Source organism: Pyrus communis, chromosome 8 (assembly GCF_963583255.1).
Source record: "Pyrus communis chromosome 8, drPyrComm1.1, whole genome shotgun sequence".
Lineage (NCBI taxonomy): Eukaryota > Viridiplantae > Streptophyta > Magnoliopsida > Rosales > Rosaceae > Pyrus > Pyrus communis.
Window position 1 is genome coordinate 6,726,554 of NC_084810.1, and position 27,444 is coordinate 6,753,997.

General features: G+C 38.4%; 2 protein-coding genes and 1 pseudogene across 2 annotated transcripts; 2 read left to right on the forward strand and 1 right to left on the reverse strand.

Annotated features, from left to right (window-relative positions):
* Positions 1-9,825: 9,825 nt before the first annotated feature.
* LOC137742548 (G-type lectin S-receptor-like serine/threonine-protein kinase At4g27290) lies at positions 9,826-13,306 on the forward strand (annotated as a pseudogene).
* Positions 13,307-15,565: 2,259 nt separating this feature from the next.
* On the forward strand, positions 15,566-18,972 carry LOC137742550 (G-type lectin S-receptor-like serine/threonine-protein kinase SD1-1). Its single transcript, XM_068482452.1, has 7 exons — positions 15,566-16,559; positions 16,772-16,885; positions 17,429-17,568; positions 17,669-17,879; positions 18,008-18,245; positions 18,367-18,517; positions 18,592-18,972. Exons 1-7 carry the CDS (start codon positions 15,587-15,589, stop codon positions 18,895-18,897), a joined length of 2,133 nt encoding a protein of 710 aa, XP_068338553.1. The 5' UTR covers positions 15,566-15,586; the 3' UTR covers positions 18,898-18,972.
* Positions 18,973-19,072: 100 nt separating this feature from the next.
* LOC137742549 (uncharacterized) lies at positions 19,073-21,678 on the reverse strand. Its single transcript, XM_068482451.1, has one exon. The coding sequence runs from the start codon at positions 21,565-21,567 to the stop codon at positions 19,204-19,206; it is 2,364 nt and encodes a 787-aa protein (XP_068338552.1). The 5' UTR covers positions 21,568-21,678; the 3' UTR covers positions 19,073-19,203.
* Positions 21,679-27,444: the final 5,766 nt, after the last annotated feature.

Consider the following 27,444-nt stretch of genomic DNA (forward strand, 5'->3'; position numbering starts at 1 on the left):
ATTCATCAAACGGATGACACACCTTGGCTAATAGGATGTCACCATGTGTACGGTGAAACCCTAACCCTATGACCAATCAACTCCTCCTATAAATACCTCAATTAGAGATCCAATGGCCAAATCCCATCCCCCCCCCCCACCCCATGGGCGCGTGAGGATTTGGTCTTTGATCAAATGTGTTAATTGTTTTGTAGGTACAAATTCGTCAAGACTGAATACAACAAATTTTTGCCATCACAAATTTGTGCTTTCGAAATTTTTTCTTATGTTGAACTTCTCACACACAGTGCCATTGAATTTTTTTAGAAAAGCTCATTGGCCAATCCATGGAGAAAGGATACAATGGTAGGAACTTGTGAAATTGCAACGATCGAAACATCCAACCTTCAAGAATTTAACTGGAGAATAGAGGCGAAGACGTAGCCCTACATCAACGATCCTCGAGGCTTAACGCGGTGGTAAGAGAAGCCTTACCGTCGTGGAGCAACACCATTACCACGACCATTGCCCAGCAGCCCAGGTTGTCGTTGCTTCTATAACCCATGGGCAGGAGGCCCATTTTTTCAGGCCATAGATCCAAGGCAGAAGGCCCAATCTATAGCAGTAGCTGCTGCCAACCAGGTAGCCTATGAGGCCTATGAGGGGCAGACGTCAACTCAACATGCAGCGAGCGGCTAGGCAATCTACGAGCCTGAAGCCCAGCTCGCTGCAAAAGCAGCCTCAATCCTAATATGGGGCAGACGCCAACCCACCCCGCAGGCAACTAGGCTTGTTAGCCCGCATTGCAACCCACTTCGTTACCCAAACCGATCCAAAGTCAGTTCAGCTGACCTGAATTCTGGCTACCAGACCAGTAAATGAACCGAGGATATTTTCACCCTATTTTTTTGCATTTCCAGCTCACTACACTTCCACTACTCATAGAGATGCCCATCATCCAAGCTCTTCCACCCAAAATGGCGATCAACACCTATCTTGGCAGGTCGCAGACTTAACCAGCACCCTCTCGCAGCAGATAATTATGGTGAACCAATCTTTGGAGCACATTGAAATGCATCGTGCCCTTGACAAAGTGTCTAGAAATAAGACAATTGCAAAATATCGTGACTCTTTTTTGCAACGTCCTAACAAGAAACCATTCAACCCGCCACGAACCAAGCATTCTGACAGCGTACACTCTCAGCTTGAACCTCGGGAAAAGGTCTTCTCCCCTATAATGAGCAGAATCGTTCACTCCTAACTCAGGCCACAAGTCGGTGTGCATTCGTGGTTGGGCCCATACTCTGACTAGCTCTCTGGACATTCCAGGCAAACTGTCCACTCGCAGCTAAAAGTTCATCATACCATGCAACGGAGTAGGCAGCATGACAGACAGAGGAAAACATGAAAGAAGTCCAGCTCGAGTTCAACTAGAGGCCTAGGCCAAACGTTATCGTGAACATCTCGCTCACCTACCAGAGACAAACCACATGCATAACAGTAGCGGCACAAATGAGGAAGACAAGCAGAAAAGAAAAACATACCAGCATGTCAACACCAGAAACAACCTAATGCTTTAGTGCCCTAACAAAGGCAAATCCAAGATGAAGTACAAAAACTCGTAGCAGAGCAACTGAGCGAATTTTAGTGCATCAGACCACTGACAAAGCATTTTGAAATGATATAACCTGTATGACCAACTTACTTTTCATCGACATGATCGAGTAAACAGAACCACCCTACATACACTGGCAGATACAAACATTACTTATGTTCCAACTAACACAACAACTCATCCCAATTGTGCACGCGGGGCAGACAAGTACCAGAATGACACACTAGCCCAACTTGCAGGAGAATTCCTCTAAGCACCAACGATCGGGGGCCAGTTTCGTTCTCATCATCCCAGACAGTTCAACACTAAAGCAACACATCGCCAGTAGTAGAGCAGCACTGACTTAGTGTCCCAATTCCTCTTGCTACGCATAACTTGGCTCAAGTCGGCCCCCACTCCACCGCTCACAGCCATGCTAACCTGGTTTACAGTTACACTCATGCTGACCTTGCACTATGGCTCCTAACTGTTCTGACTTACGCTCCACGACTCCCTATCACACCGACCAGGCCCGTGACACTTTAAGCTTAAAAGCATTCAACGACGAAGTAGAACACGAGGTTTTAACCAGCTGCCCCTATTAGCAAAAAACTTAGCAGTGAAAAAGCTTGTAATTTATTCAGATTCTCAGCTGATCACCAATTAAGCCTCAAGAAAGCACACGATGAAACATCAAAAAATGGTGCAATACTTAGAGAAGGTTTAGAAGCAGCTTACTGCACTTCTCACTACATCCTTATGCAGATTCCACAAGCAGTTCGAAGTCTCAAGCAAATCACTGGACAAGACCTTACAGGTTAATGATTATTTTAGTTGTCCAGTAGTCTAGCTTTCCTCAGCTGCACTCATAACAAATTCTATGTCTCTAATGCGAGAAGGTAAACGAATCCCCCAACATTCATCTAGTATGCTCTTCCATGTTCTCCATTATAAGACGGTAACCAATCTCCTGACACTCATATGGACATGCTCTTCCATGTTCTCTAATGTAACATGATAAACTAATTCCTCGACACCCATCTGGGTATGTTTTCCCATGTGAGAAGATAAACTAATTTCCTAACATTTATGTAGGTCTACTATTCAGTGTGAGATGATAAACTAATTCCACGACACCCATCTGGATTTGTTGTCTACTCCAATAGTGTAAACTAATCCCTTAGACACCCATTTTACACAACTACACACTTTTGATGTGATTAATTAATGACTTTCATGTCCCAAAGATCTTTATCATGTTGTGATGTAACCCACGTAACTTAAAGGATCGAAGATTCAAGGACCAGCGAAGCAGCACAAATGGTAGCAGCTAACAATAGGCTTAATAGCTCGACGCCTCAAGAAGCCAAAGTTCACGGTCATAGTGGTTCTGTAGGATTGTCAGCTTGTTTCAAAGCAGCATGCCCAACCGACCTTCTATAGCTAAAATTTTTGCAAGACGTTTCAAGCAAGCAAAGTTTTAAGAAAAAACAAAGATGGAGTAAAATAAAGAGAGCAGTTTAATAAATTTCTAGCAAATTGATAAACTTGCACGAAGGTCACCAAAATCCGACAAAAGCTAAAAAATCAGGCTACTCATTAGCATCTTGGATAACCTTAGCTCTCCAGCAACCACCTCACCTTTAGCAGGCCATCTCGCCTCTACCAAGCCATCATGCCTTTAGCATCCACTTCATCTTCAGCAGCTCCGATCTTGGCATCTTTATCCTCAACTGCACCATTTACGGCATCTAAGAAATCAAACTCGAGTAGTTCCCTTCTTTTTGGCAAACATCACAAACGTGGTAATAGCAAAATAAGCAGGCTTTGACACCTCTTCGGTGTTCAAAATGTGCCCTAAAGCCAATCATATAATGATACTTTACGAACATTTCACATGTTATACTAATCTAGTTTAATATAAGGGCAAAGATTACTGTTTAGAGTTGTCTCATATAAATGTTATATGCTTAAGTAATAAGTCCAGGGAATATGTAACTAGGAGAATGTGATCTAAAGAAATTAGATTCATGATACCATTCTCTCTTGTACACATATTCTAAATGTTCCTGATCATAGGATTGCCAATTGTGCATTGATGGACCGTTATCAGTACGTGTTATGCCTTCTCTCAAGCAGAGTGATTGGTCTCGAGTCGTTGTTTTGACTAACACCAAGACAAGCATGTAGGTGCTCAATAAAGAATGAGTCCACTGAACACGAACAACAAGGAGTTCTCATACTCATGTCACATGAGAACTCAAGGTTGTGATAATGTATAGTAGTCTTTTGACCTAAGACATCATAGTTGTCTTGCGGTTAAGTCCTTTATCTTTGATGTGTCAAAGGCACTCCATTAGAGGGTGTCTACAACATTGTTGAGGTTAAGCCGGTTAACTATAAAGGCAGGTGAATGCACAACAAGGGATCTCTAACCTTCAAACTATTAAGGGATAATACTTTATGATATGATTAAGAATCTCTAGCTAGAGTATGAAAGAGATTTAGGAAGTCATTCCAGATCACATTCAAGGTAATCATATAAGTAAGAGGATCATATTGGATAGTAGACATGAATAAACTATCAAACCAAACAATGTGGTCAAGAGTATTATATTATAGAAATACAGTATTGCATTTGTAATCCCAAATTGAATAAACTTTTTTTGATTAGCTTAGGTAGCTTAGGTAGCCATAACATACTGCTAGGTATCACTCATGGCTCATGGAAGCCCTGAAGATGTATAATCACTAAAAAAGGATAATTGAGGTAAGTTTTAATTCACAATCAATTAGTAAGAGTTCTAATCACCCACTGCCTCGCTAAAAGGAACCTAATAGATCACACACCATGTAAGGTAATGATTGAAGGAAATAACGAATATGAGTAAGGATAATTAAATAGTTTAATTGTATCTGGCAATGATTAATTAAAAGTTAATTAATCAAGAACGAAAGGTTCATTTTAGGCCTTAACTTAGTTTCGGGTTACGGGACTCAAAAGGGTTTTGGTCCACAAGAAACATAAGGTTTAAATTGTGTGACAACTAAAAAAAAAAAAAAGGGTAATCTACCCACTAATAATAGGGAGGCCGGCCTTGCTTAGAGAATGCGTGATTTTGGACTTATTACAATTTTGTCATTCCATTGAAGGTAGGTATAAAAGTATCTTGATAGCATTTTCTTTATTTAGAGGTTTCTTTGAGGAAAGATGAGAGAAAACAAGCTATCTCTTTCTCTGTTGAGAGGCTGGCCACCATGGGAGACATTGCTAGCATTTTGTTTTTCCATGGTCACTCATCTTCTTCCTTCACCATAATTGGTGTCAGAACTTAGAGGTCTCCAACTTTGGAGACTTTTGGAAAATCCATTCACTCATCCTTCTCCAAGAAATCATAGAGCAAAGAAGCAAGGAATGAAGGCCTGCTCTCTTAGGTGATTAGCCTTTGCTCATGCAAAAAGGATTCATCAAAGGCATAATATTTATCGACTCCCCTTGTTCTTGAGTTGAGTTTTGGTTCACCACAACTACTAGGCTTTGAATTTCATGGTTTAAGTTTTATTTTAAAGTGCATAGAAACATGCTTCTGCCATTTAATCGTTAAATGCATGTATTATGTTGCTTAATGAACCTAGTTTCTCACTTTTTGTTTTTCTTTGTTTGGCAGCCGAATCCACTTTCCCAAGTGCTAACCTTTCCTCCCCACTTCTCATAGCGGCAAGCCTTTTAGAAACCGATGCAAACTTAGCCACAATTAGTTACTGCACTCTATCTTTGGACCTAAATGTTTGAAACGGCTAGATAATAAGCTTTCCAAAAGCACCGAAACTCCCACAATTAGTAGAATAAGTCTTTGACTTTTTCTTAATTGAAGGTCCAACAAGCGACAAACCTACTAGCATGGCCCCGCGCCTTTTTCGCGGCCCTAGTTGTGCCGACTTCTACTCCCTAGCTCCTAACCGCTTTAGCCTTGGCCCTGACCTAACATGCATTTGGCCCACGGTAGCACTACCTAATATAAAATAGGGGAATAAAAAATTCAATTTTTTCTTACCTTGGTGCGACACCGAGAAGAAAAACAACAACGACAATCAACTTTTCGCAAGGGCAAGCAAAGAAGAAAACTAGAGGAGGGGTTTATAATATCCTCTAGTCTTTTCTCTCTTTCTTGTTGGGATAAAGTTGTTCCCCAAATTTATTTAGCCCTTTGCTTAAGACATGCTTAAAAAATATTTGGTGCAATTGCTTTCCTTTTCATAAGAAGGCTCTATTTCCAAGTCAAAGTGGAAGGTCTACATCAAATTGAGAAATAACTCTTTGTACACCTAAGCTGCTTGGGATTTCTACCCCTATTCAAGGTTCTAAAAAACGCTAAGCGCTAGTCGAGCTGCGGACTAGGGTAGCGCCTAGGCAGACTAGGCAGATTTAAGTAAATCTATTATATTCGTGTAAATAAGTGTATGTTTATACCTAAAAAATATATATAATTACATCATAAATTACAAAATAAAATGACATATATTTTAGGGTAAATTACATAAAACCACTTCAACTATGGGTCGAACTACAATCTCATACCTCATCTTACGAATTTGTCACAATGTTTCCCCTTTTTCCTGGTCTGATCTCTCTCATTTCTCTCTCCTACTTTCTCACATCCAATCTCTCCCCTTCTCTCTCACATCTCTCTCTCACATCCAATCTCTCTCATCTTTCTCACACACATCCTCCAAATTTCTTCCTTCATTCTTCATCTTCATCCTCTAGATTTCACAACCCATTTTGTCCGTTTCCAAGACATAGAAATCGGCAGAGAGAAACAAATTCACCACTATCCTCCTCTTTCTCTAAAAAAATTTCATCCTTATCCTCCAAATTTTGTCACTCATTCTCTCTCCCCCCAAAAAAAAAAAAAAAAATTGGACCAAAAAAACCCAGATTTTTTTTTTTTTTTTTTGCAGTGGGTTTGTCAGGCCTGGGGACATCGAATCTGGGGATCTGGAAGAGAAGAAGTAGAAGGCCGGGATGTGGGGGTCGAAGTAGAGATAGAAGATGTCGTCGGCGAGGCAACGAGGATGACGACGATGAGGGGATAAAGTCGGGATCTTGTGCTAGCCTGGGAGTTGGGGGGGGGGGCGGCGGGATTTGAGATTTTAGATTGGGGAAGATGGATGAGGGTGATGGGTTTATCGGGGGTGGGTTCAGCGGCAGGAATTTGGTGGAGGAGGAGGAGGAGAGGGAGGAGTTCCATAGGAGGGAGGTGGAGATGTCCGAGATCGGATCAGGAAAAAAGGGAGAAATGGAGATAATTATAAGGGTGGGTCCCACATGTTTTTAAATAAAAATATTAAAATAATTTATCTTTAATTTATTAATATTTTTATGCACTTAGCTAGGGAATGGGCTTCGCCTCAAGCCATATCAGCATTTAACAAAAAAATTAACAGACAAACTGATAGAGGTATGACATTGCAACAAATTCGTAAGATGAGGTATGACATTGTAATTTTTAAAACATGAGGTATGATTTTGTAGTTCGACCCATAGTTGAGGTAGTTTTATGTAATTTACCCTATATATTATGAAGTATTGAAACGTAGTGAAAACACGAGGAACAAACGTATAATGTGTGTTCATTTAAGTATTCAGCAAGTCTCTTACAATTTATTAAAAAAAATAAAATAATGCAAAATGAAAGTTATCTATTTTCTATCTAAGTGAGTCATAACCTAGGCGGGTTTGGCCGGGCAACTTAACAGGTCTAGGCACCCTTTCTAAATTTTTAAAGACCAAGGCATTAATCAGGGCAGTGGCCAACTACCTAGTGCCTAGGAGGCGCTAGGTTGGGATTTTTAGAACAATACTCCTACTGCCTTTTTTTGCTCATAGCCCAGCAGGTGTGGGGACATTTTTGTAGCAAAAAATAATCCCAAAAATTCAAAAGACAACATGTGGATTTTTTCTCAAGAAAAACAAGATTGCACTCATTAAATGGGTAGGGCTCTCAAACACTCTCAAGAGCAGCTTAGCATCCCTGAAGGTCTGAATAGCTAACTACGACTGCTTAAGGCTCCCATGCTCATGGCATAGAAAAGTCAACTAAATCCTATCTTTAATACATTCCTAATTGGAGATCAATTTCATCAAGTACGGAATATCTACCACAGTCAATCACGGATGCTTCCTTCATTATCCCAAGATATTATCTCCTAATTAATATCTTGAGAATATTCTTTCCTCATTCATCCAACAGACACAACTTGACCAATAAGATGCCATATATGGGGTAAAACCCTAACCCCATGGCTGACCACCTTCTCCTACAAATACCTTCATCTCCACCAAATTATGCTAAACTTTTTGCTACGCATACAAGCCCTAAACACTCACTCTTCTTAGAGATACTGACTTAGGCATCATAGATCCATTGGCTAAACCACCCCCTTCCTCGTGGGTGCGTGGGGCTTTGGCCTTTGATCAAATGTGTTAATTGTTTTGCAGGTACAAATTCGTTAAAACTGAAGACGACAGATTTTTACCACCACACATAGTATTCGTCAATTTTTTGAACTCAATTAAATGTCTCAAATATTCCTGATTTGGATAATATTTTGTAAGGATGATTTATGAGGTGCAACTTAAAAAATAGACAGTTTAGATCGTTGACTTTCGATGTGGTGTGTGCCTTACAACCAATTCTCATTTTTTTTTAAAGTTAGGGATCCCTTTCCTTAAAGAATATGTACTAACATAAACCCACCCGCATATCATACGACTTAATTCAATGAACAAATACATGAATGGTTACCTATAAGAGAGATATGAAACATAACTAAAAGGTACATAAATAAAATATAACTACAAGCAGAACTCATTAATATGTGATACAATTTGAATATAAAAAAAATCTTTTATATATGTAGATAAATACAATTAATTTGTGATATTCGAATGAAGTTTAGAGGAGGAAGAAAAATAAGAAATAGCATTTTGATTGGCCGCGAGCTGCTATTTTATCTGGCATGGCGTATTTGCGACCTTGTCAGATATTGAATTATGTTTTGACAAATTGGCTTACAATGTTTCGAGTTTCAAAGAAACATTAAGATTATATTCACCCAGTGAACTTGCTCACTCAAGGTAAAATAAATTGATGTTATTAAATTTGTCATTAGATGGACTTTGATCAAATATGCACGCCATTTACTGGTGTAATTTCTAAATTTCTAGAAGCTTGTTGGCTGAGAGATTTGACGCTATCTACAAGTTTTGTTGCAAATGTTTTAGCTTACTTTGGTCTCTTCTTCTCGAATCTTTATTTTTGGGATTTCTGTTACCTAATGTTGGAGAGATTTTTTAGTGTAACTGGAACACAGGATAGTACATCACGTGTTACTATATCAATGGTGGAATATGTGTGCTAAAATGTTAATAACTTAAAAAATATAATTTCCCACCACTTATATAAAAACATGTGGTGTACCGCTTATCTTCTCGTCACAATGAAAATTTTCTACTAATGTTGCTCGTCCTGCTTTTAATTTTGATTGTATTAGAAAACGGTTATACTAGAAGTTTCGTGTTTTAATGAATTTCTATGCATATAGAGAAGGAAAAAAAAAAAAAGAATAAAAAAAAAAAAAAAGAAGGTTCTGAAAGACGATATGCTCTAGTTGGGCGATGAGTTGGGTTCTAGGGTCTAGCAGCTAGGCAGACGTCTAAGAAGATCTAGACACTTTTTTTTTAATTTTAATGCTTAAAAATTAATCATGACGGTAACTAGCTAATATAATTACAATGTTTTTAATACATGCTTTATTGACTTCAAGTTTTGGCCCAAAACTGTTTTCGACTTGTGAGGATGTAAATTAAGACTGCTTTCTTCCTCAAAGCTGTGTTTTAGTCCACGTTTCTCATTCCAATTTGAAAGCCTCATCAAAGTTTCCAACTTCCCACTAAAATATTCTTTTTACACTGCAGTTAAATGCACTAGTCAAGTTTACCCATTACATATAAATAATTATATAAAAGTAATGTTAGGTAAATTAATTTTTAAGATTAAGTTTACAAATTTATTAAATATATCATGATAAAAAATAAGTACGTTAATCAACATTTAATAATAATTTAATAATATTAAGCTGCATTTTCAAAAAAATGCAATTAAACTCATTATAGAAAAACTCTCAATTAAGAACGCGTTTACTAATCCGCAATCAAATGATATATACATCCGCATTTTCAATACCAAATCTTCATCGTAAGAAAAGAGGAAAAAACAAAAGCTGTGATCCTAATTCAATGTCTGATACGGCCAAGTGAACTGCCTTTAATTCAAAGTATTTGCCCTCCTAATCCTCCATCAAATACCATCAATACTTGAACTTTTAAGCAGTAATCTATTATTCAATGGAGCTCCTCTGTTTCATGGTTTTCAGCATGTGTTTGCTCTTCTCTCTGAGCCAAACTTCATCAGCTGCTGATACCATCACTGTATCTCAGTCCCTCAGCGATGGCAAGTCGTTGGTTTCATCTCCCGGCGGAATTTTCGAGCTTGGTTTTTTCAGTCCAGGCATTTCCAAGTCTCGTTACTTGGGAATCTGGTACAAAAATATCCCAGTCCAAACCGTTGTTTGGGTTGCAAATAGGCAGTCTCCAATCAATGGTTCCACCGGGAGTTTGACGATCAACGCCACAGGGCATCTTGTCCTTCTCGAGAACAACCAGACAGTTATTTGGTCTGCGAATTCGTCAAAACAAGCCAACAGCCAGAGTCCTGTCCTGCAGCTTTTGGACAATGGCAATCTTGTCCTGAGAGACGAGAGAGATGCTAACTCAGGGATCTACTTGTGGCAAAGCTTTGACTACCCTTCTGATACTTTACTGCCGGGAATGAAGCTCGGGTGGGACTTGAAAACCGGACTTAACCGGCGTGTAACAGCATGGAAGAGTCCGGACGACCCTTCTCCAGGGGACTTTATATGGGAGATGGTGCTGCACAACTATCCTGAGCCTGTTATGTGGAAAGGGTCTAAAGAGTTCTTGAGAAGCGGTCCATGGAACGGTGTTTTGTTCAGTGGAAGACCCCCCAAGGCGCTTCCGGCTTTGAACTTCACTTTTGTTTCCAATGAGGATGAGGTTTACATGATATTTCAGATGGTGAACGAGTCGTTGCTTGGACGGATGTTGATGAACCAAACCATATCATTTCGCCAGCAGTGGATTGGTCACAGGTAGACCAGAATTGGACACTCTACGGATCGTTTCCGAGAGACCCTTGTGACAGTTATGGCCTATGTGGCGGCAATGGCAATTGTGTTCTTGGGTCATCGCCAATTTGTCAATGTTTGGAGAGGTTCGTTCCTGCGTCGCTAGAGGAGTGGAAATTGAGCGATTTTTCACAAGGTTGCGTGAGGAGAAAACCGTTGAGCTGCAAGAACGATGGGTTTGCTAAGTATTACGGGTTGAAATTGCCGGATACTACGCACAGTTGGATAAATAAAAGTGTGAACCTCGATGAATGCAGGGCGAAATGCTTATCGAACTGTTCCTGTGCGGCTTATACCCACTTGGATGTGAGAGGAGGAGGCAGCGGTTGCGCAATCTGGTTTGGTGATCTTGTTGATATTAAGCAAATTCCCGGTGGTGATCAGGATATGTACATCAGGATATCTGCTTCAGAACTAGGTATAAACTCAAGTACAATTCGTCTATTGTGTTTTTTTCTTTACTAGTCCAATTTGATCAGTAGGAACTTAACGTCCCCTTCTGCTTAAATGTATAATTTTGTCTGGTGTTCAACTATGTATATTCTAATGTCTCGATTAATCTACAAAGGAGGGAAAGACGAGAAATGGAAGATAGGAGTGATAGCTGCATCCGCATTTGCTGTAATTGTTGGGATGCTCTTAGTTGGCTATTGTTACATTCTACGATTCAGAGGCAAGAAAGATGTCAAAGGTAGTGATACAAATTTCTGAAAGAATTTTTTTTTATATTATATATAGAATCACTAGATTATTATCACTTATTGTTGTTACTTTTTGATGATTATATAAGATGAGGAGATTGAAGAACGCAAGGAAGATGACCTGGAGCTGCCATTGTTCGACTTGCCAACAATAGAGAGTGCCACTAATTACTTTTCGATAAACAATAAGCTTGGAGAAGGTGGTTTTGGACCTGTATACAAGGTAAGTTTCGGTCTGCTAGCACAGGAAAAGTAATTTAAGGAAGCACTTTGTTCCTCAAGGACGTAACAATTTTTCGGAAAATGTGACTATCTTCAGGGTAGACTAGTAGATGGACAGGAAATCGCAGTCAAGAGGCTTTCGAGAAGTTCTGGACAAGGAATGAAGGAGTTCAAAAATGAAGTAATACTAATTGCCAAACTTCAACACCGAAATCTTGTAAAGCTTCTTGGTTGTTGCATTCAGGGAGAGGAGAAATTGCTGATTTATGAGTACATGCCCAACAAAAGCTTGGACTACTTCCTTTTCGGTATGTTCCCTTAAAATTCTGTTTCTTGTTGGACTTTATTTTATGTTTCATCCCTTGAGGTTCTGATAGTTTATGTCTTGAAATTTACAATTTTCCAGATGCAATACGGAGCAAATTGTTAGATTGGCCTCAGCGCTTCCAAATTATCTGCGGGATTGCTAGGGGGCTTCTCTATCTTCATCAGGACTCCAGACTGAGAATTATACACAGAGACCTCAAACCAAGTAATGTTTTACTCGATAGAGATATGAACCCGAAAATCTCAGATTTTGGTCTTGCTAAAACTTTTGGTGGGGATCAAATTGAGGGAAATACAAACAGAGTGGTTGGAACATAGTAAGTATTTTTGACACATTCTTCACATAATATACATTATTTGTCCTTTTTTTTTTCTAGCATTTAACATGCTCAGTTTGTTTTAATGATCTCGTCTGTAGTGGTTACATGGCACCTGAATATGCTACCGAAGGGCAGTTCTCTGTAAAATCTGATGTCTTTAGCTTCGGTATTTTACTGCTGGAGATAATTAGCGGAAAGAAAAGTAAAGGGTTCTATCATCTGAACCACCGGCTTAATCTCATCGGAAATGTAAGTTACAACAGTGTTAAAGCACAATTTCGTTTCATTCTGCATGTAAAACAATTGGTTACTGATAAAAATGATTCACATCTGTTTTAGGCATGGAGATTGTGGAAAGAAGGAAGGCCACTAGAACTGATTGATAAAGGGCTTGGGAACTCATGCACTCTATCAGAGGTGCTGCGATGCATTCACGTCAGTCTCCTGTGTGTGCAACAGCAACCTGAGGACCGGCCAACCATGTCATCCGTTGTTCAGATGCTATGCAGCGAAAGTGCCTTGCCTCAGCCTAAAGAACCAGGATTTGTTCCGGAAAAGGGTTTACTTGACGGAGTGATCAATCCGTCATGTAATGGATTAACCATTACAGAGCTCGAGGCTCGTTGATCATATAAATCTATTCAGTGTTGTTTATCATACATTATATAGAAACCCTAAATCCTCCAGTATCCTAGTTAAACTAGTCCTTTTTGAAAACTTCTTGTTTGGAGGGGATAAATGCCATTTTCTACCTGCAACAATGTACTGATCAATATTAAAATAACCAGTGCCATTTTCACTCTACTTGGTATCTGGGCCGGGTTATAACGATAATCTCTGCAACGAATAAGCAAATCTGTTCATGTATATAATGAGCATGCAAGAACCGTTAATTTCAGTAACCTAAATAACTCGTGAAGGAACGAAGGAAGACTACTAGAACCCATTCATGATGGGTCGGGAATTCCTGCACTCTACCGAACGAGTACTGTGATATGCATACATATGATTCTTTGTTCGCCTTTCCTGGGGACAAGCCAAGATTGTCACATGTAGCACGTGTATGTTATGTGCAAAAAAAAAATTAAGATTTCACTATAAAAATAGTTGATAATATACGACGTGGTCTTACTCAGCACGGCTCATTTGTTCCAATAAGATGATTTACTCGACAAATATTGTTTCTTATTTAAGAAGGCTCGTTAAAGATCATTTGATTTATCATTAATTCGATGGAGTGTTTATCGCATGTTATATAAGTCCAACCGGAAAAACAAACTTTCAAATTAAAAATTATAAAGTATATTATGTTATGTCAAATTATGAAGCCTACTTCTAATAACAACAATATTGTTTTTAACTCAGTAATTACTATCTGCACAATTTATTAAATGTGAGGTTTTATCAAAAATGCATCAACATTAAATGGAGTGAGTTTAGAATTTTTAAGCTCTTATTTTATGAGAATTACGAACGACGTATGATATTTCAACATGTTAAATACTACACGTTTCAGTCATCGCGAACATTCTTCTCGTCTTCCTCTCTCTCCTCTTTTTTTTCAATCTATAAATTCTATTTTGATTTGAAATGTTGGATACGCCAGCTTTTCTAGCCATAATTTGTTCAGAATGTCAAATACTCTGACTCTACACCCTCTAGTTTCGATTTCTTAGGCCAGGCATTAAGTGAATATTTCATCGCTGTGGGCCCACATGAAGTTAAAAATCGTGTGGATAGAGAGATTTTTTAATGTGATCGGTATATGAGTTGATACACGACGTATCATTATATAAATAGTGTGATTATGTGTGCTAAAAAGTTTATAACTTAAAAAACTTAAGTGAATATTTCACCGCTGTGGGCCCACATGAAGTTAAAAATCGTGTGGATAGAGAGATTTTTTGATGTGATCGGTATATGAGGTGATACACGACGTATCATTATATAAATAGTGTGATTATGTGTGCTAAAAAGTTTATAACTTAAAAAACTAAAATTTATCATTACTTTTATTAAAACACGTGCGTACCATTTATGTTCCTGTCACAATTAAAAAAATTTCATGTGGGTGGGTCAAAAATCGTGTGGAAAAAGATAACCTCTTGGTGCCCCGTTTATCATGAATGAGTGGGACGCAGAAGTCACACACATCATCACAGGGTGAACCCACCGCCTACTAAATCCTAGTTGCAACATTATACTTTCCAATTAGTCCCATTTGATTCGATTGTACGCTTTACTCATATCGAGTTTCAACACAAGAAATTCTTTCTTTCCTATTCTTCACTTGTGTGGGAAATTAGAGACCTCCAAAGCAATATTTGTATTATCAGAAATAGCACAGCTTAAGACAAACGCACTCTGATATTATGGGGATATAATTCGAGCTCATTAAGTTAGAAAAGGATCATCGTCAGATCTTTTTTTTGGGGGATCTTAGAAATTTTGTGATCGCGATCGTTCATCGTACATTATGCGATCAGTTTTTGTTAAGTATTATTTATATTTAATTTTAAATGTTAAATTTTAAAATAATTTCTGATCGCAAAATATACGATAAACTATCATAATCACGAAATTCTTAAGATCTCAAGAAAAAGATTCGACGATGATCATTTTCCTAGTAGTCTGACCCCCCCACCCTCTAGTTTCCATTTATTAAGCCAAGCGATGGTCCTTTTCCCAGTAGTCTGACCCCACACCCTCTAGTTTCCATTTATTAAGCCAAGCAATGATCCTTTTCCCATTAAGTTCTCAGCGGTCTGAGACCCCACACCCTCTAGTTCCCCTGGGAGAAAAAAAGAAGGAAAAGAATCCCACTGCTATTAAGCCAGCCATTAAGTGAATATTTCATCGCTGTGGCCCAGGTGAAATCAGAAATCGTGCGGGTAACGGTCAATTGCAGCATATAATATTTTATTTTATTGTAATTTGTGAATGTGAATACTGATGCATCGGTGGATTGTGTGCTTTCCTATTTTTATACTTTTTTTATTTTTTTTCTATTTATGTGGTCATCATTAAGTTACGTTAATATTTTATATTTTTATTATTTATTATTTTATTATTTTTATAAAAAATTAATATAAAATATTGACGTAACATAACCGTAATCAGACATGGACATGGAAGAATATGAAAATAGAAGCACAGACAATCCACCTCTCCGTATGTATCTACCTAACTCAGAGAGCTTCTGCAACTTGAAAGCAATGGAAAATCATAATGTTTTATCATTCATTTTTGTTGGAATTCATTTGTCCCTCTCCTTCTTCAAACCCTCACTTGCCGCTGATGCCATTACTCAAAAATCCCAACCCCTCATAGATGGCAGCACCTTGATTTCCAAAGACGGCAGCTTTCAATTGGGTTTTTTCAGTCCCCTAGGTTTTGGCTTTTCCCAGAAGCGCTTCTTGGGAATTTGGCACAACAGTTCGGTCCCATCAGTCCCAAATGTTATTTGGGTTGCAAACCAGCACAACCCCATCAATGGTTCGTCTGGTTTTTTGATGATAAACAGCTCGGGCAGTGTTGTCCTTCTAAGACAGGACAACACTGTTGCCTGGTCAATATCTTTGTCCAAACATCCCCGGAATCCGGTCTTGCAGCTCTTGGATTCCGGCAATCTTGTCCTGAGAGAAGCAAAAGATGGAAACCCAAGAAACTACATGTGGCAAAGTTTTGACTATCAGCCTGATAGGAGTCTATTGACATCAACTTCGAGAGATTACTGCGACGATAACCGACGTTGCGGCTCCAATGGACTATGTTATATCACTAAATCACCAGTTTGCAGTTGCTTCCAAGGATACGAGCCGAGAGCACCAGATAAATGGAGCTATGGAGACTTCCAAGAAGGTTGCGCGCGGGCTCAACCCTTGAGCTGCCAAAAGAAACATGGGTTTGTGAAATATAGTGGGGTGAAATTGCCAGATAACACAAATTCCCGGACCAACCAAAGTTCGGGTCTTGCAGAATGTGAGGACAATTGCTTGAGCAATTGTTCTTGTGTGGCTTACGCAGTTAGCTCCAATGCCGCAGGAGGAGGAAGTGGCTGCACCACCTGGTTTGGTGACCTTCTCAACAGCAAAGAGCTTTTGGATGGCGGGGAGGATCTGTACATTCGAACTGCTTCGGAATCAAGTATGCGTGCAACAGATTTTCCTTTTCTCATGAATAATAAACTTAGGTGGATTAAGGGCCTCAATCTTTAGTCGATTGTTGTGTATTGCCTATGAATCCATTGTTTTTCGTGAACTTTTGATTGTTTCCGCGGTTTTGTGTTCTTCCAATGATTGTCATTCTAGCTGTGATTTAACAATGGTTGGTTTTCCCTGTTGGAATGAACTATGAAGAATCAAATTCGCCGAAGACAAAGTTAGCAGTGATACTTGTGTCAGTTGCTTTCGTTGTTGCCGGGACACTCTTGGCTGTTTATTTCATTCACAGAAAGAGAAGAAAGTTCAAAGGCAAGTAGTTCTTCTATCACCACCTTCAAATTTGTAATACTATGGTCATATCGCCTTTTCGGTTTTTCAATTTGGTACTATAAGGTTAGATTTCTCACATTCACTCTGCATCCCAATATCGTAAGCCAGAATACCTTTGATGTATTCTCAATCATTTACCTCAAGTTTCAATGCTTTAGATTGTATTTCCGTAATTGATACCATGTCAAGTCACTGGATTTTGAAGCTGGCATGGTGAAACTAGTACGTACGCCATGAATTACATTCCACGCAATCATTAAAAAGAAGAACTTACCCGGAAATGTTTTGAGGCTTCGAGGCATTTCAAGTCAGATACTGAGGCATCAAGTGCTGCTCCTTAAATTTGTAGTAGTTTGTTGTATAGGTTTAGTTATCTGAGTAATGAGTGGAAGAGTGACCTTATGAATGCATGACTACGGCCTACATGATTCAAAAACAGAAGATTTACGTTGTATAGGTTGTGTTGATATTTTCTTCTCATTCACAAGTTGACGTTCTTTATCTTTTCTCTCTTTATATTAGATAGAATGAGGAACAACAACGAAGGACAAGAAGACAGCCTGGAGCTACCGCTATTTAGTCTCTCCACACTAGTCACGGCCACTGATAACTTTGCATTCAACAGGAAGCTTGGAGAAGGTGGGTTTGGATCCGTGTACAAGGTAAAGTTCCTTTCTGTGAGCAAAATAACTGTAAACATCAATGAAACACTACCTTTTCCTTTCAAAACTTCGCAATCCTTATTCTAATACAAATTTTCAGGGTAGACTAGAAGATGGGCAAGAAATTGCTGTGAAGAGGCTCTCAGAAGTATCGGGGCAAGGATCGAATGAGTTCAAAAATGAGGTATCACTGATCGCTAAACTTCAGCACCGGAATCTTGTAAGGCTTCTCGGTTGTTGCGTTGAAGGAGAAGAGAGATTGTTGATTTATGAATACTTGCCTAACAAAAGCTTGGACCTCTACATTTTCGGTTCGAATCCTTAAAACTTACTATGTAGTGTTGAACTACTTTGTTGCAGTTATTCTTTTCGTTCTAAAACTCTTGAATTTGTTCTTATAAGAGTCAAAATTTGAGTAACATGAATTAAAACTTACCAGATGAAACTCAAAGTGAACCGTTGGAATGGCCGCAACGCTTTCACATTATCTGTGGGATCGGCAGGGGTCTTCTCTATCTGCACCAAGATTCCAGATTGAGGATTATTCATAGAGATCTTAAAGCAAGTAATGTTTTACTTGATAAGGAGATGAACCCAAAAATCTCGGACTTCGGCTTAGCTAGAATGTTCGGAGGAGACCAGACTGAAGGCGTGACAAGAAAAGTGGTCGGAACCTAGTAAGTATGCATACTATCTACTGATTCTTAGTTCTTTGTTTTCTTTCCTATTGCATTACTTCTCTGCGTATCATCTAATAGTTTCTTAATCGATATGTTTTGTTTCTTGCCAATACTTTAGTGGTTACATGGCACCAGAATACGCAATTGATGGTCAATTCTCTGTAAAATCAGACGTGTTTAGCTTTGGAATTTTGTTGATGGAGCTAGTCAGCGGGAAGAGAAGTAGAGGGTTTTATGATCCGGATGACAACCTCAACCTCATTGGATATGTAAGTATGCGCCATCGACTTCCTCATTTACGGGTGTTTGATCTCGTCACTGACAAACTAATCGTGTGCCTTAGGCATGGAGGCTGTGGAAAACCGGGAGATATCTAGAGTTGATCGACGAATCCTTAAGGGACTCACTCACTCTGTCGGAAGTCGTGCGTTGCATACATGTTAGTCTTTTATGCGTGCAGCAGCTTCCTGAGGACAGACCAACCATGTCGTCCGTGATTCTGATGTTGGGCAACGAGTCCCGCTTGCCGGAACCCAAACAACCAGGCTTCTTTGGTGGAAAAAAATTACCTGAAGCATATTCATCTTCGAGTAAGACCGGATCATCTGCAACATACGACTCAACCATAACAGTCCCGGAGGCTCGATAAGATTCAACTAATCGCACATCTTGTGCCGTGTAATTTATTCAACGTATTGTTCATAACATTGTAAGATTGAAATAGTTTCTGAATGCAGCTTCGGAAACTTGTAAATAATTTATCTTTTTAGTTCTCTTTTAATTCTTTGGGCCATATATATCACACAAAAAGTTGCTCAAAAGGGTAGTGAGAAAAATTCAAATTTCAACTGCACACCCAAAGTCCAACACCCCAAAAATTATGTAATGGACACCCAAACTACCCTAAAAGCAAATAACAAGAGACCCCTGCTGAATTCTGAGCCTAAAGGAACACCTACTGCAAATACTTGTTGAAAAAGTAAGTCCCTATTTTCCCTTTCTTTGTAGTCCTCTTATCTGCCCTATGAACAAACAATCTCAATGTGAGCACTGCTGTATCTCTAGAACAGCTCTCACTGTCCGTTTTCAACAGATACTCACCTCCGTTTTCGGAGCCGCTGAGTATTATGAATTCTGTTGGACTTCCATACGGGATTCTGGCAATTGTGTTTGAAGAAAACTTCTCTGCAACTACAGCTCCGCTTCCACTCGGCCCTCCACTACACTTTATGCTGTAAGCTCCCCGCTTTATGGCCAGTGTTGCAGGTTCCCATATGCCGTGGTACTCGGTGAACTGAAATATTTTGAACGAGGCTTGGCCCTTTTGAAGAATCTTCTCTATCTGTGATTGCATTTCGGGGTCACAAGTGATCTTCTTGTTCTCGTTGGCAAACACCTTTACGGGCGCCCCCTTTCGCTTCCTGTTGTCCAGAGGCTGGACTTCGATCGCAAGGTATGCATCGACATCATCAGCAGTTACAAGGTAGTTCGGTTGCTTTGCTCCGTCAATGTAGTTAACTGATCCGTCTTGGTGATGTCTTACCCACTCAAAGTTGCAACTGGTTGTTCCGTTGGTGGAGTATCCAGATGCTTGAAGCTCGTGTCCTGGAAAAGCTTCACCCGAGATTTGGAGGCCCTCGATAGCTGGTAATGGATCATCATCTGCAGCTTCTGAGTATGAAGAAGAGCCCTCTTCAATAACTGGCGGTAAGTAATGGGGATATGGCGAGCTGGATTCATTGAGCGGTGATGCGTAAGGAGACGTTCCTGCACTCCAATTGGACGAGTCTCTCTCATTGTGGTTTCCCTCTGCATCTTGATCATCCATCTCTCTGTGTGTGTTCCTGACAGGATCACGAAATGTCACCTGTCTATTACTCGTTTCTTCATTATACCGACTTACTTGAGTATCACCTTGAGTAACAGCATGAGTTGGAGGCACATATTGGGCTCCAAAAGTCCGGTTTGGAACAGGGTGATGCGTATTCCCCATGACCAGGTCATTGTGTTCCACATTGTTGGCGACACCGCCACCAAAACCACTCTGCTGATGAGGATTCCATTCCGCAGTTGTCTGCGCATCGGAGGTAGCAAGCGCCTTGCTTCCACCAATGTAAGAATATGCTTGCTGATTCTGAGCAACTATTTCAAGCCCATTTCTGCTTACATTCAGCAATGCTGCTCCAGCAACGGACTGAGGTGGTGGCGGTGGTGATAACTGCGGTGCAGAAACATTCACTTTACTCGGCTGCTGATTTGTATCTGATCGCCAACGCGTTAACTGATACTGCAACTCTGTCAATTTGGACTCATTAAGAAGCAACTTCTCCTTCATATACCTAAACAAAACCTTCACACTCCCAACAATCGATTGCGCATCGGGGACAGGTGGCTGCAACGAGTACTCAGACAGAATCGGCAGCAAAGACGAAACAAACGTCGATCTCTCCTGCTGCGCATCCTGCACGGCGTAAGCGAGCCGAATGTTCTCCTCAATTATGTCTTGCCTGTAAGACAGAGACTTTGATGCAGCATCCACAAGGTCCTGCTGCTGCTGATCAAATGCCAAGCGCATGTAAGCAATGCGCTTCTCCAGCACATACTTTTCGTTCCGAATTTGCGCCTCTTTGATCGAATAATCCGCCAAATGCTTCCGCAATTGCATAATTTCTTGATCGTGGTCATGAACCCTAACAACCAGATCCTTCTTCAACATGCTGCTATTAGGGTTGTTCGACTCGGTCAATGGCATCAACCCATTTCCGTAATCCCCCTCCGTGCTCAACCTGCCTGGTGAAAGCGACCTCATCGTAGACGGCGATGACAATCTCGATATCCTGTTGCTTGCGTTATCACACGCCGACGGCGTACCCGAAACCCGAACCACCTTCATTCCTTCATTGATTTCGCTACCGCCCAACTGGGTCTCTCTTGTTTCCGATTCCCCACGACTCTGCTGTGACGAACCGTGATTCGCAATCCTCTCGATTCGACTGTCGACGCCTGCGGCAGCTACCTGATGAGCTTGGTCCTGAAATTCGCGGGCGGAAGGCGGCAACTGGGCGGCCATGGATTCGTGGAGCTTGTACCTGTGCAGCTCGAGAATCTTGTGTTCGAGCTGAGCCCGCAACCGAATGTTGTCTTCCACCTGCTGCTTGATTGTGGCCTCCGCAGCTTCCATGGCGTACATAACCTGAAGCAAGCTGCTGTCTTGATTGTCTGCGGTGGCGGTGGGAGTAGAAGAAGCAATTGGGTCGGCGGTGGAAACCGTTAACCCTGAGAATTTCTCCACGATTTTCCAATCGTGACCGTTCTCCATTGTGTTGATTTTCTGGTCTTGGTGGTGGTGGTTTGGGGTTTTTCTGGTCTGTCTGTCTCACTTCACTATTTGTTTTTTGTGTGTTTGGAAGTGCGTGAAGTTTTTTGGTAAGTTTTTTATTTGATTTGAAGGTCATTGTGTTTATTTATATTGGACCATGTCGTGTGTATTGAGCCCATTTGATGATCTTGAACAATTTATGGGGGCTTCTTTTGGAGATTCTCCTTTGCTTATTTGACCCACTCTAGTGATTTTTTTAATCAGAATTTTAACGAAAAACCTACGGTACTATTCATTTTAACGAAAAATCATATTTTTATACTAAAAAATTAATTTTGATGCTATTCACTTTACCCTTTATTTTATCCTTATCATTAAAACTTAAAGTTTTCAAGTCCTTTTCATTAGATTTCCTTTTTTTAATTTCAATCTCTTTTTTTCAAGTGTTATTGATGGTTAGTTTGCTCACTAATCATTTTTCTTTGTTAAGAGCATTTATTTTTGTATTGTGGTTTAGTGTTTAGTTTTACCTCTGCCGTGTTATATTCAAATTACAAATTAGGTTGTCGTTGTTCGTAAAGATCTTGTAACTCAAGTAATTACCTTCAGTAAAAACGTTTATAATATAAGCACATTGAAATGCAAGTGTTTTCAAGAAAAAACACTTGGATGTGCTTCTTAAAAAAAAAAACACAAGTGCTTTTTTGAACTCAAAAATACTTCTAACTTTTGAGTTAAAAATGCTTTTAGTTATTTTAAAAGCACTTCCAAACAGAATGTGTATTGGAATTAGACTTTGCCACCAAATAGTGCATGTTTTGTTAAATTCAGCGAGCTTGTTTAACAATTTTTTAGTTCAATGATCAATTATGAACTAGAGTAAAAAAATTCAAAGACTAAGTCAAAGATTTTCTCAAATAAATAAATGAAGGTTGATTGATATTGGAAAAAGAAAACACCTTGACAAAGTGGAAGCAATCTTATCGTATGTGTTAAGCTTTTATGATTATTGGGAACCCATGATATGCAATCATGAGCTTTATGTGATGAAACATTTGAATCGTCATGAGAAGTGAGAACAAATCAATAACCAACCCATGATATGCAAGTATTCTCAAAAGCCGAAAGCAAAACCAAAAACAAAACGGATTGTGGGGTTTTAAAGCTAGAAGCCCATTGAACATTGGCAAACAGCCGACTCCCCAATGATGCAAATTTCATTAGGCAAAGGACATAATTGTCATACAAGTCTCTTTACACCCAAGCAAAGACATCCGAGTTCGAGTTGCCTCAGTCCATGAGTAGAGCTAGGGCTAGTTTGTTTTAGGATACTGAACTGAAAACCAAACTAAAAAGTTTCGGTATGGGATTTTGAAAACCGAACAGAAATTTCGGTTTTTCTGAAATTCGGTAAAATACCAAAAAAAAAAAAAAAAAAATTTGGTTTTTGGATTTGGATCGGGACTGGGCCTTCAAGCCCAATTTGTTGGGCTTTTTTATTTGATCTTGATTTTGGGCTGAAATTTTGTCAGCCCAATTTTTTGCTATTTTTGGAAGTGTAACTAATTCAAGTTCAATTCATACCAGTTTGGCTAGCGCAATTCATACCAATTTTATTTTATCACCACAATTCTTTACACAACTTATAATTTTTTACTAACAAACTACTACCAAATCATGGTCATCATTAGTATCAATGTATCATTAGCAATTACTGTCTCTATAGACTATACTAGCAAACTACTTAATTAAAAAAAAATGCAAAAAATTAATTAAGTTACAAACCCAAAGTTAAAAAAATTAAGTTACAAACCAAACTTTCAAATGAATTTAAAATTGTTTGTTCAAGTCCAATTTGACTTTAGCATGAGGATGTGACAAGCATACCTCATGTGCAAGTGAGCCCCGTCAAGTAAAAGAGTACCATTTGACTTTAGCCTTCTCTTTATGTATGCAATAGCAGTGTCATTTGCACTAGCATTGTCAACAGTAATGCTAAATACCTTGTCTATGTCCCAATCCTTCAAGCATACCTCTAGACACCTCCCAATGCATCATCCTTGTGAAACGTAATTTGGACAAAGTTTAGGATCCTCTTATGCAATGTCCAATCATTGTCCAAAAAATAGCTAGTGACAACCATGTAAATTGTATTTTGGATCGAGGTCCAAGTATTAGTAGTGATACTCACCCTCAATCCCTCAATCACACTTTTAATATTTGCCTTCCCAATAAAAAAAACAAGTTTAAAAAGCTGCTGCCACCTTGTTCCTATTATAAAGTTTGTACTTCGGATTCAAGTCATAGATCCAATCTCTAAAAAATCAAAGCAATGAGGCCCGAACTGAAAGCCACTTTGCATTCTTCGGGCTAGCTATGATAATGCCACAGATGGAGAGGAAATCGCTGTGAAGGAGCTTTCAACGAGTTTTGGACAAGGGTTGAATGAGCTCAAGTATGAACTTCTTCTGATTCCAAACTTCAGCACAGAAATCTCGTAATGCTTCTTGGTTAGTGCATTGTAATTCCATATGATTAATCATTTAAAATACTAATTAATCTCCTTAAAAATAACTTTGGCAACGGTTATGGATGCAATATCATGAGGTTAATTAGAGAAAGTATGCTCACTTGAAAAAGTTCAGAGAGCAGCTTATCCAATACTTGGCTGTTTGTGTAAGCGATATGATTGTGGTGGACAAAAGCTTTTCATACATATCAGATGTCTTTGTTACCAAGAAAGCTTTTGTTATGTCAATGTAAGATAGCACAGACATGGACGAACAACTTGTGACCCCTCCTACTTAAGTGTACCACACAGATCATCATCAGTCACGTTCATTTGGATGTCGTGGCCAAGAAGTTTCTAGTTCACTTACAATTGGATGTAATCTAAAGAATTACTTTCAATAAAATCAAACAAAAATGGTTATTGATGCAGTGTTAGCATCCACCGTTAAATCAGATTCAACAGTGAGTAACTATTAAATTTGTTTAGACCACAGGGTCACACATATCATACATGTGTTAAGCCACTTGTTATGGATGATTAGTTGAACCCAAATGATTAATATCAAGAGTAAAAATGTGTAACTTTCGGGACAAGGAAGTTGAGATTCAACATTATGGGCATGAAAAGGTATATAATTCTTGAAGCAAAAGCCAATTTCCATTTTTTTAGTTTTTATTTCTGGTGGACCTATTCAAGGAATTATGAAGAAAAATACAGGCAGGCATGGCAAGTTTCTGATCGACCAAGGGAAACCCATCCCTTTTCTCATCACAGTATGAAAAGTTAGTTTTGTTTGTTGGCCAAGAGAAGCCCGTCAAAGTTTGAGATATATCTAATAATCTAAAATAAAAAAACATTTGATAAAAGATTAATATTATTTTTTAAAGGTCGACATACGACTTTAATCTTAAATTAAGGAAGAAATTTCGAATCCAAACGCGTAAGGGGAGTACCGAGTACATATGCTCTAGCCAATGTAATCATACCCAGGTCAGCAACATGTTTTTTTTTTTCCTCCATTAATTGAGGAAAAAAGTTGGCACAAAAGCAACTGAAGTTGTGAATTGTTAGTAATTGAATTTCACTCCAAAGAGCAGCTAGCCACACATCGGCATGTCTGTTCTTCAGTGTGAACATTAGGCAATAAAACACCACGTCAAGCCTGCTTTAATCTTGATTTGGATTGGGGATACAAAAAGTTAGAAACAACGGCTGGGAGTTCGATTTTCCTTACCCAAAATTTTCAAACAATTTTTAGGCAGTGGTACGTAAGTAAATGCGAGTTTATTGTGAATATCATGAGGTTATGTAAGCGTTTAGCATAACGCAATCTTTGAATGTATATTTGCTCTTCTGGCAAGGTGATCTTTAGGCTTAAACAGGAATAAAAAAAAATAGCATGCATCCACCGTTGCATATTGCTTGCTTACACTCATGATGAAGCAAACTTGAAACACTCAGTGAGTCGTGGTCGTCGCTTAAGTGGAGGACTTAATAAGTACATTAAACATCATTACGTACTTAGCTCAAGTTCTCAACAAAGGTGTCAACAGCTGTAACACTTTTCAGACTTAATTAATAAACTTAATTAATTACTGTTAATTAACAGATAAGATAAGTGACAGAGCTTGACTGATGAAAAAATTAGCACGCTTATGCTGCTGGTCAATCACAGATGAACACATGTTCAATTTATGATTAAAAAATCAATTACTTAGATACATGTCAATTTGTAATTGGTCAAAAGCAAGAGCTGCTACTCATTTTTCAATAACCAAGTTCAATTCTAAGATAGGAAAACTAATGAAAATGGCTTGAAAACTTTGAGTTTTAACTATAATGATAAAATAAAGGGTAAAATGAATAGTACCAGGATTGACTTTTTAATGTAAAAATATGATTTTTCGTTAAAGTGAATAATACCGTAAGTTTTTGGTTAAAACTCTCTTCTAAGATAAGACCATGTAGGAGTTGGTAGGTAGGTAGGTTAGGTTACTTCTGTAAATTTCGTTGATTTTCTAGTTTGTCCCCCTTAATTTTTGCTAAGAGTCAAATGCCATCAACTTCTTCTGTCTGTTTTTTGCACTAGCTTCCTTTGCCATTTGCATTCTTTACCTTTTCCACATCTCTTTTTAGTTTTTATCTTTTGATTTAATTCAATTCACTCGATTTGAAAGTAAAAAAATTAAGAAGATTATGTGGAAGATAAAAAGATATGCGTAGATAACATTATCCATTCTAAACAAAGATTAAAACGTAATCATTAGTTATAATACTTACATGTATTTAGATTAATCATCATTAAACTAGTAAAATTTTGAAGCTCTATTGATGTAATAATGTTTTATTTAAAAAAAAAATCTACTCTAAACCTCATCCTCATTTATTTATTTGTTAATTAAAATTAGAATTACCTTTTGTTGGGTCTAGTTTCTCTTGCATTATTGAAATCAACCCTCTAAAGCTAAACTCACCCCAAACATTACTTCCATCTCCATCAAGGACAGAACTAGAAACTTCTTATGATGGGACAACCGAAAAACAACTAACAACCCTTATTATGACATAGGAATACATAATATGATAATGGGGTGATTTCAAATGATAATATATAAGCAAACAACCTTCTACTACAGTGATGGAGAGAAATATTGCATTAGCATCACGGCATAAGTTCAAATTTCTCTCCTTAATTTAATATAATCAAACAAATTCATCGTTTGACAAAGAGAATATGATATATCACAATTTCAATATTATAAAAAATTTAGTGTAGTAATAAAAAGTGGCAAAGTGAAAAAAGAAGATTAATACATGAGTGACGGTTAGTTTGAACGATGGAACAAGAATATTTTTATTCAATTTGATATGGGAATATATGCTTGATATTAAATACATATACTTTCATCAAATATATAAACGTATGTATATAATTACAGTATACAACTTAACAATTAGTTACTTGAATGAGCACATCTGACCTTAGTGACCCTAGTGAGCCTTCATATATATATACTAGCATTCATGCACGCGTTGAATCACGGCGTGCTACACGCGACTTACACGTTTTAAATGTATATATATATACATAAATTGACAAAAGGAAAGTCAAATATTTAAAGTAAATGAATAATCTTAGATTATGCTAGAAGAAACCTCTCATATACCAATTAAAGTAGCTGAATTCACATAATAAAATCGGTCTCTATAGAATTTACATTAAAAATAGAGAAAATAATATTTAATAAACAATTGATTGAATCATATTATTACTAACTCATTGTGAAGCTAAGCTCATCCCTTCTCTCTTAGTGTAGATAATATCGTTTCTAAAAAAAAAAAAAAAAATTATTTGACTACTAATT